At 29.7% G+C, this 11,150-nt stretch overlaps 1 protein-coding gene across 1 annotated transcript; it reads right to left on the bottom strand.

Moving 5' to 3' along the window:
- Positions 1–655: 655 nt before the first annotated feature.
- Positions 656–4,778, bottom strand: LOC120196473 (PLASMODESMATA CALLOSE-BINDING PROTEIN 3-like). The gene is made up of 4 exons (XM_039198278.1): positions 4,677–4,778; positions 3,352–3,591; positions 2,819–2,852; positions 656–955 (listed from the first exon to the last, which is right to left on the bottom strand). The coding sequence occupies exons 1-4, from the start codon at positions 4,732–4,734 to the stop codon at positions 691–693; spliced, it is 597 nt and encodes a 198-aa protein (XP_039054209.1). The 5' UTR covers positions 4,735–4,778; the 3' UTR covers positions 656–690.
- Positions 4,779–11,150: the final 6,372 nt, after the last annotated feature.

The following is an 11,150-nucleotide window of genomic DNA, read 5'->3' on the forward strand; positions in this document are numbered from 1 at the left end:
TGATATTTATATCTTTAAAATTGTAATAATTGTATCGTTTTAACGTTTTTATTATTATAATTTTTATTTTCTAATGAATGTGATTTAAAAATACATCAATATAATTTATCTAAAGTAAAAATAATACTAATTCAATTTATAAGTACATATGAAATTATAAGAGACAAACACGTGTATTGTGCATTGCACGGTATACATACTAATTTTATACGTATAATTATTAATTATTTTATTTACTTAAAATATTTTGAAAAAATTAGTTTATGAAAAAAAACTTCAAAAAATTTTGCAAATAATAAATTTATGTTGTTAAAATAAAATAGAAACACCAACGTTAATGATATTACATATATTCAAAGTATGATCTTTATTTTAAATTAATCTTTAAATTTTTAAATATTTTAAAATTTCATCTCTAAATTATAAATATCATTCTAAATTAATCCTTAAACTTTTGAATATTTCAATGTCATCCCCAAACTATGACCTTCATTCTAAAATGGTCCTAAAACTTTTTGAACATCCCCATTTCATACTAAAAATAAAAATTTCCTGAATTCTTGATTTAAATGTACATAAAATAATCCATAACAACAAAAGTCGGGCTTTAAAATGAATAAAATCCATAACAAAAAAAAAAAAAGAAAAAAAAACTTAGATCAACCACTGCAAGAAAGGAGTTTATCTTGTTTATTCCCACAATAGCATGAATCCTGGAAACAAGAGGATTGCATAGGAAGAGAAGCAATATTGGATCCTAAATCCTCCATCTGTGTTGTATTCTGGGTTGAACCCACCTCCTGACGGCCCTAAGCCATTCCCCACTCCTCCCAACATGCCGGTAGGTGTCGTCAAACCGTACGGTGTTGTGCTTGTTGGACTGTTGTTGATCGGGTTCACCTTCGGCATGGTGGTTGACGGCGTAGTTTTTGGAGAGGTGGTGGTGCTTCCAGCACTTATCAAAGGGTAAAAATCACTACCAATGCCATAGCGCAAAACCGTACAGTAGGTATTCATCAATGTAATAATACTTTGGGTAAATTATATGTTTAGTACTTAAATTATTACTTTTATTATGTTTTGATACCTAAATTATTATTATTTTCAACACCATATTTAACATTTTAGTTTAGGTTTCAATTTGATATCCCACTATTAAAAAATTAACAGAACTGCTGACGTAACATTTTTTAAATTCTTTTCAATGATGACATAACATTATTTTATGATGACACGTCAATATCGTCATTAAGTTTTAACAATGGGATATCAAATTGAAACATAAACTAAGCGTTGGATATAATTTTTTTTAAAATGTTTAAATACCAGAACATAACAAAAGTAAAAGTTCAGAAACATTTTATGCATAATCTATATAAAAGAATTTAGAAAATGTCACGTCAGCAGTTCTGTTAATTTTTTAATAGTGGGATATCATAAATATAAAAATTACAAATATCATAATCTATATTCTAAAACATTTATCTCAAACTCAAACCTCAAAATAAACTCATTAAGTCTCAAATCTTAAGCCTAAAATTACAAATATAACTTGTAAAAATTAAGAACTTAATCCGAAATTCAATTTACTAAAAATATCATTTTTAGCAATATTTTATGCATCTCTACTTATATAATATAGATGATATATAACTATTAATATTATAATGTGTATTATTATTTTATGTAACACTATATTGTTTATTATTATATGATAAATGATTTTAAATATGATTATTTTATTAAATTATTTAAGTTCAGCCCAGTTCGAGTTACTTGTCTAGATTATTTTGGGTTAAGATTAATTTTAATTTTAAATTAATTTTAAGTTTGAATTAGAGATGTAAGTGACAGCTCTGCACGGTAGGGGTGTTGGTGTGCATTTTCAGATATTATCTGATTTAAAACTTCAGACATCCAAAAATACTTGAATCTCTAAAATTGTGTTCTATATGGGATTTAAAAAAAATTAAATATTCAAATTTTTAGTTCAGATATTAGAATATAAATTTTAATTTAATAAAAATTTAACTTTTTTACAATATATTCAATACATTTACTATATATTTATCAAAACATATTTGAATAATTTTAAAACAAATACTTAATGTCTCATTTGAAGGCTTTAAAAATAAATAATTTAAAAGTTAGAAAAAGAAAATGAAAAATCAAGGCGCTGTGGTTGGAAAGCTGAGAATGTTGAGCTTGGATAAAATCTTATAAATACCTTTTTTTTTTGGATTTTAAAATAATCTAAAATTAAAAATTTCATGGATTTGTATTTTATTTGTATTTTCTCACATATCCAATTTGAATTGTTAAAAAATTAAAAAAACGGATCAAATATTTGAATTTTAGATTAAAATAACGGATAAGATTGATCGAATGGAATTTTTTTTCACACCCCTACAGCATTGAATGTATGTTACTACTATTAATCCCTTTTTGCTATGTTCAAAGTCTAGATATTGCTGAGCTAGGTGGTCCAACTTCTGATAAAACTTTTAGGACTAGAGTTAGCAATAATCAGTGTCATCCAAATTCGATAATTATTGAATATATATATTTTTTAAATTAAAAAATATAAATATTAATTAAAAATAACTATTTTAATATTTTAATGGTAAAAGTAAGTCTGTCAATTATGAAGCTCTATATCTTCCTTCTAATCATTATATATGGCAACCATATTTGCATTGTTTTCCTTGTATAAATCAAATAATTTATATTTCCAATATTGTAAAACTTCATGAAATAATGTGATAGACCCCAACTTTTGAATTAAAAAAAAAAACCAATAGTGACCGTTAGAGCATACCTGGCAGTAGCTGGGAAAGGACAACCAGCATAGCCTGTAAAATTACCAAGGTAAGTGTTTTGGGCAGGTATCGTATTTTTATTAATAATTTATTTTCATCTATTAAATAATGCTAAAAATAATTTCAAACGTTTATAAAAATTACTATTTTGGTCTCTATTTTTTGAAGCATTTTTACTTCAAAATTTCACTTTAGAATGAAAAGTTCCATCTATAGATAAAAACTATTAGTGAACACATGATTAATGTTCTAAAATGAAAGCCTTTTTAACCTAAAATGAAACGTTGAGAGCTAAAATGTTACATAAAAAAAAAATAAGAAACAAAGTGATTATTCTATCAAATATTAGGAATTTTTTGCCATAAAATTAAACATTAAGGGCCAAAATGCTCCAAAAATAGTATATGGGGTAAAATGACTATTTTAATAAACGTTGAGGGTTAATTTTAACATTATACCAACTTTAAAAGTTCATTTTTTTTAATTTTAAGAGTTCATTCTTAATATAAAATAATTGTAGGATATTGCTTACTAGGGTCGGAAGTAGTGATAGTGGCGGTGCCGGCAAAGTCGCAAGTGCCTTGAGCTTGGCCTTTTTTCTGGAAGAAGCTGTTGACGGCATAATTGCAATGTGCCCTAACAGTGTCAGGGTTAAAACAAGGTCCCTTCATGTGTATAGGGTTACAGTCTGCCCCTTCTCCACATGCATAGTCCAATGTCTTCTGTAATATTGTATCCTTCACTCCATCCTTGCATATACACCATGTCCCCACTGTTCATATTTTAATATACATGTTTTTCATAAGGGGATTAAGGCATTACGGTATCAAATCTGTATATATACTTGGACATGACAAAAATCTACGAAAAAACACTTCAAAAATGTATGCATTTATGGTTTTCTCTTTAGGAACTCCCCAAAATATTTTATTTTATTTGAATCATATTTGTCCATGACTAGTATTAGGATGGTAAATCAGACGATATAGATTGTGAGTTACTTGAGGTCAACTTTATATATACTCGATTTCAATAGACTCAACTCGAACTCAAACTCAACTCGATTAACGAATTGAAACGAGCTATTTGATACTCAACTCGAAAATCTTACCAACAACTCAAAAAAATATATTAAAATTTTATCTTTTAAAAATAAATTATTAATATTTATGTGTTAATTTTAAAAAATATAGTATAAAGTTTTTATATACTTAAAGGTTCAGGTTCGAGTTCGAAATTGAGCTTCAACCAAATTATGTTTAATTTTTTTATTTCAAACTTTTTTTTCGAATTTCAATATATGATTTTGAGTTCAAGTCAAATTTGAAAATTTTAAACTTGTGAATTTTCGAATCGAGTTAACTCCATTTTACTAGACTCATTTACAACCCTAGCTTGTATCATAACATATACGGAAAAGACATGAAAAACTGTTTTTAAAAGTAAATATACTTATATTAAACACATGGTCGCGTGTCTCACACCTAAGTATTATACATTATAACATTGCATTAAATGTGTGTATTTGATGGAATATTCAACTTATTGAATGTTCTTACGGCATTTTTGTTCACAAAAAGAAATACATCATTTTTTTTTTGCAGAAAAAAAAAGCTCAATAGAGATTAGAAGGTTGAGAATAATGAAATCTGGGAGCAAAATAGTGGAACGGGAAGCTGCAAAAGTAAATGTGATGTTGGGGAAAATGTAAATCAAAGAACAAGTTTATCTAAGCTTACAATAACACAAAAGCCAAAAAAGATAAGGAAAAAAGCAAATTGCAAGATCTACAAACAGAGAAAATAAAATGTGTTTTTAGCAGGAAAAATAAAAAGAAAGAAAGGGAAAGGGACTTACTTGAGCGGCCGGTCATGGCGGCCAGAAGGAGCAGTGAAAGCAGCACTGAAGCAGCCATGGTTGAAGAGCAAAGGAAGAGGGTATTGAAGAAGAGTTGGGAAAAACAACAATGGCTGAGCTCTGCAACTTAAGAGAGAAAAAGAGAGTACGGGGCAGTGTGATAGAGAGAGATTTGAAAATAAAGGATGCACATTGATTTTGATGGTGGGACGAAGATGGCTTGTCGGCTACTCATTTTTAAATTATTCAAAATCTTTATTGCATTGCCCAGGCGCGCATATGTGTTTATCGAGCAAGTCGAGCATTTGAAAAAATTGTTGTTAAATTCGATTAGTTATTTATTGAGTTTATTAAAATTTTGTTTGATTCTTGTTCGTTAAAAATACTTAGTGCTCGACTCGACTCGTTACTCGTTAAGTTTATCTGAATTTTTACTTTACTTTTTTAACTATAGAAACATCTACCAATATTATATAGAGTTTAATATAAATATAAATGAACAAATTTAACCATAAAATTATTAAAAGAATATACGAAACAATTTCAAAGTCTAAATTCCAGAGTATCAATTCACAAATATACCAAACTAACATATTAAAACTAAAAAATAATCCACAAATAAATTAAACTAACATATTGAAAACATTGTTGAAAAAAAAATTCAACAACACGTAAGCAATCCTAAAATAAAGCAATCAACATCTCTTCACTCCATTTATTGTTTCTTACAATCACCAAACTACAAAGTTATAAAAAAAATAATGAGCTGCTCGTGAACTTATTGAGTCGAGTTGGACTTTGTTCGACTTAATTCATTAATGTCTCGAGTTGAGTCATTCCAATTCAAGTTTTAATTGAATATCGACTAAATTGAGTTTGAACTGCTCAATTCATTAAACACTTCTGGTGCACGCCGGAGTTAAGTAAAACTGGTTAAAACTGAATTAACAAATTAAAAGGAATCAATTCAGCAAATTAATTATCAATGTTTATATTAATAATCATAACATATCAAATAGTAACTATATATAAATAATTTAAGGGTAAACTACACATTTAGCATCTAAACTATCAGTTTTATTTTGTTTTAGTAATTAAATTTTCATTTATTTCAAAATCATGTCTAACGTTTACTTTTTGTTTCATTTCGTTACATCGCCGTTAAAAATTTAACAAATATGTTACAATATGACACTTTTTTATGGGCAAATTACATCATTCATCATTCATCATTCAACTATATTCTCACTCATATTTTGGTCACTAAAGTTTGTTTCTTTTTAAATTAATTTCTTAACTTTCAAATTACTCATAATTTTATCGTTCTAACTTTCAAATTTAATTTTTTTATTTCAATTATATATTAAAATTGATAATAAAAATGATATGTCACAAAAATTATTAAAAAAATAAATTAGAGTGATTAAAACATTAGCAATTTGAAAGTTGAGTAGTTAAATTGAAAATTTATAAACTTTAGTGATCAAAATAGGAGTAAGAAAGATAGTTAAGTAATGAATGATATAATTTAACCATAAAAAATACGACGGAGTACTAAAATGAAACAAGAAGTAAATGTTATGTATGATTTTGAAGAAAATGAAAGTTTAAGTACTAAAACAAAACAAACTTAATAATTTAGGTACTAAACGTATAGTTTACCAATAACTTAATCATAAAGCCTCAACTTTCCTTTAACAATAACACCTAGATTTCATTAATAAAAATAATCGAATGAATCAGAATTACAACACACTCCAACATATAAAGAAAAATAAGGATAATAGTCACACAAAGAAACTCATACAAAAACAAAATGTAACATCCTATATACAGGGTTAGTGACCAAATTGTAAGATTTTAAAACTTTGTGTCTAATTTTAAAAAATTGAAAAGTTCAAGGACTTAATTAGAATATATTTGTGAAGGATTGAATAGAAAAGAAGGAAAGCTGGAAAGGCATATTGGTCATTAGTCAAGAAAATGAATTAAAAACTTATTGTTGGTGTTATATATATCCACGTGGAGTAGGGAAGAAAGAAAGAAAAATCAGAGAACTCTAGAATCTTTCTTCTTCCACCGTGAGCTCCATAGCTAAGGTAAGAATGCTTTCAGTTGGTTAATTCTTGTAAGTTTTGAGTGGTTTTAATTCTTGAGATGTTAGGAAAGCTTGTGAACACTTAAAGAGAAGTAGAAACTAAAAGATTTGCAAGTTACGGGAGATTGAATAAAAAGGGTTTTTAAGTAATTTGATAAGAAAGAGTTAATAAATGAATTTTGAAGTGGAATTTGACTTGCCATAAGTTGAAATAAGAAATCTAAAGTGTTAGAAATGGATTTTAGAGCATGTTGAATATTTGGTAAGATTCTTAGTTTCAAGTGATATTATGAGAATTTGGATGATTAAGTGTGTTAGAGTAATATAAGTTAGTTGATATAAGTGTAGATAAGTTTGAAGGCTTGAGAGGAAGTCAAAATGGAAGGTTTAAAGGAGTTTTGGTCAAAATTCAAGCTGAAACGAGTAAGTTATGGTCAAAAGGTATCGATATTGGATGAACATTATCAATACTTCAAGTCAAAAATAACTGATATCTTGGTTCAGTATCGATACCATAAGGTAAAAGTGGATGAATTCTTTAAAGAGTATCGATACCGAAGTAGTAGCATCGATATTAGGGGAATCGATACCAACGTTTAAGTATTGATACCATTTTTAAGGATGAATTCCATAATGTAAAAAGGGTATCGACACTGAAGAATAGTATCGGTACTGGAGTAAGGGTATCGATACTATTCAGATTGAAATTTGGAATTAAATGCTTCATTCAGTTTATGTTATTAAGGATTGATTATAGTGATACAAATTTTGATATTTATACCAATCGTATTATTGTGTAGATATTGAACAAAGGCAAGTTCCGGACAGTTGGAACTTATAAGAGTATGCAAGAGTTATAAGTATTTTGCTTTGAATAGTGAGTGCATGCTATTATTAAATATGATTATATGGAAAAAAGACTTGCAATGAGTCTATTTTCAATGTTTGATTGTATGAATTCATGAATACAAGTATATATTGATAAGGTTTCTATGTGTACATGAGTACATGCATATGTATATATGATACATGCACTGTTATATATGATATGTGTTATATGTTATCCTATGTGTTACATGATCTATATGGATATATGAGAACAAGATATAAGCTATGTGACAATTACCTATGTGATGATATAAGATTATGATATAAGTTATGTGGTATTGACATAAGTGATTATATGAAAATGTGATATAAGCTACGTGATAAGGACATACGTGATTATATGTCTATGTGATATTGAACTACGTGATTATATGAAAATGTGAAATGTGTAAATGGTAAAACCCATAAGTATGTGATATGAGAGCTAAGGGTATAATTGACATGCCAAGAGTTGATAGTTCTACACGGTCATTCGGGATAATTCTACGTGGTCATTCGGGATACTTTTACGCGATCCTTCGGGACAGTACTATGTGGTCCTTTGGGACATTTCTATATGGTACTTCGGTGCATATTCTACGTGGTACTTCGGTTTAATTTATACGAGCTGTGGTGACAACCTCAGTGCACAACCTCAATGCACTCACATACCTTAAGTTAATATGTTCCACGGTTTCTTTATATGATTTATGATATGTTTAGAATATGTCTAAGTGTTTTAGGATTTTATTTCTAAAGAAGGTATCATGGGATATTAAAAGAAATAGCATTAATGAAAAATGCATAATATTACATGTTCTTGATGGGTGAAGTGTATGATAGTTTATGTACTTATTATGTTTAGAAAAGTTAATTACGTGATTACATGTTTTAATGTTCATTTATGCATTATATGCCTCACTAAGTCAAACACTTAGCGTGTGAGTGTTTCACACGTAGGTTCAAAGAAGCAAGAAGAGTAAAGCTAAGCAAGTCAGGTCAACATCTCCTTTCAGAAGATCATATCAGGAAAGAATTAAACCGTAGGTATTTTGTTATATCGAATGTTTTTGGCATGTAATTAATGGTTTGACTCGTATATGGTCTGATCAGTTTTGTAAACAAAACTTATTGTATTTATGTAAATTATGGAGTTATGACTTTTAAATTGAGTTTAAACTTTCATTAGTTACTATTGATTAAGGGTTCCACCATTTTTATATAAATAAAAGTTTAAATTTTAACTATCTTTTAAAAGAAAACGATTTGAAAAGTCAATGTGACACCTCAGATTCATATTCAGGTCGGATACGGGTTATGGTGTTACATTTAATGGTATCATAGCTATGGTTTAGTCGATTCCAGGCTTAAACCAAAGACAAATGTGTTTTAAAAAGTATATATGCCAATATAAAGTAAAAATTTCTGATTTGATAGTGTAAGGAGTATATTGTCTTGCTAATAGAGTTGAATTGTTATGTTATATTATATGTCTGACCACGAGAGCTCCCGAAGTGAAGCGGGAGATAATAGACATGAAGATAGTAGTAATTCACTTGCCCTGGCCATGCAAGGTGAAGAGCAGGCACCTCAGAGAGTGCCTGTACAAGATCAGGGGGTATTTTTTAGGATGTTGAATGCTATTTTGACGCGTTTCCAACCTCTTGCCCCCTCAACTTCTAGAATGAATGTAGCGAAAGAGTTAAAACAGTTAGGAGCACTCAAGTTCAATGGTGAAACTGACGAAGGTCATGTTGTTGCGGGCCTTTGGTTAAATGATGTAAAGGTAATGTTAGAGGATCTTCACTACTCTAAAATGGAGAAGTTAGATTGAGTAGTTTCGTTGCTATACGGGCATGCTAGAGTATGGTGGACAAATGTCACCATGAGAATGTCAAGTGATCAATTGACGTGGTTGTTGTTTTTATAAGAGTTCAGGAATAAGTACATTGGTGATCAGTTTATTAGGCAAATGAAGCAAGAATTCACGAGTCTAAAGTAAGGGAATTACACAGTGTATGAGTACGAATGTGAGTTTAATAAGCTAAGTAGATTTGATGCCGATTAAATTCTGACTGAAAATGATGTAAGCGATTGGTTTGTGGAGGGCTTGTGCCCTAGATTAAAAGATTTGTTGTTAGCTTTGAATATGTCCTCATTTCAAGAAGTGGTTAATCATGCTAAAGCTCTAGAGAGAGCTAAGAGTGAGAGGTATGGAGAACAAAAAATCTCAGATGAGTAAGAGAACTAGTGCTTTATCGAGTTCATCACAATTAAAAAGAGGCAAAGATTTTGGTTTTCAGCCTCAGACTAGGTCTGAGTCAGCTGGATCCTCTTCTAAGAGATCAAATTTAAGTCAATCAAGGCAATGTCAACTTTGTAGAAAGAATCATACCGGAGTATGTCGAGTGGTGTTCAGAGCCTGCTTTAGATATGGTGACACAGGACATTTTATCCGGGATTGTCCATTGATGACTGATGAGACTGTACAAATCGAACAATCAGCTACGATATCTCAGAGAAGTAGAGGCAGAGGTCGAAAAAGAAATTAGTCTGAGTCATCCACTCAACATGAGATGCGTTCAACTGCCCGGGTTTACAACTAGAGGTGCACAAAAAATCCGAATATCCAATTTTGCGTAAAAAATATCTGAAACTGGATTTGGAAAAAACCGGTTTTTTAAAACCGAATCGGATATTTAAAAACCGGATAGTATAACCGGTTTGGGAAAAATTTGGACGAACGCTTTTTTATCGGATTAAAAACCGATTTGAAAAAAAACTGGATAAAAACTGGTTTTTATCCGAAAAAATATCCGATCTGGGGTTTTAAAAACTAGCCGTTAATATAACCGTTGGGGGGGTTTTGTGACCGTCTTTTCTAAAAAAACACCATTTTACCACCCTAAACATGTATAAATAAGTTGGGGATATATTTGGTTGATTACAACTTTCTCAAATCTTATTACACAACACCTAAATATCACTCAAATCTTATTTTTGTAATTTTTTTGTTCATCATGGCTACAAATACCAGTTCTAATACGGCTGAATCTTCCGTCGGGGGAAACCTTGAAGTCATGAGAGTGATCAAACACACTCGAAACAAAGATATTTGGGATCACTACGATTTATATGAGATGTCAAATGGCTCGAGGAGGGCGTGTTGTAAACTTTTTCTAAAGTTTTATGCACTGAAAGGAAACACAACATTGAAGAACCATTTTACAAAATCATGCAAGGCACTTCGCTCAAGATCGGATCCAAGTCAATCGAATCTTACACCGCAAGGTGGTGTTTTTGTTTACGACAACGAAAAATTACGAGAAGCGTTTACAAAGTTCATGATTATAAAAGCATTGTCGTTCGACCACTTTGATGATGAAGATTTTACGGCAACAATTCAACAACTAATGCAACTACGTTATACTCAAGCAAATTCGTACTACCCTTAGAAGATATGCTATAAAAATTTGGCGTACGGCGAGGGAAAAAATGATTTTAGGATT

Source organism: Hibiscus syriacus, unplaced genomic scaffold, assembly GCF_006381635.1.
Source record: "Hibiscus syriacus cultivar Baekdansim isolate YM2019G1 unplaced genomic scaffold, ASM638163v2 tig00117034_pilon, whole genome shotgun sequence".
Lineage (NCBI taxonomy): Eukaryota > Viridiplantae > Streptophyta > Magnoliopsida > Malvales > Malvaceae > Hibiscus > Hibiscus syriacus.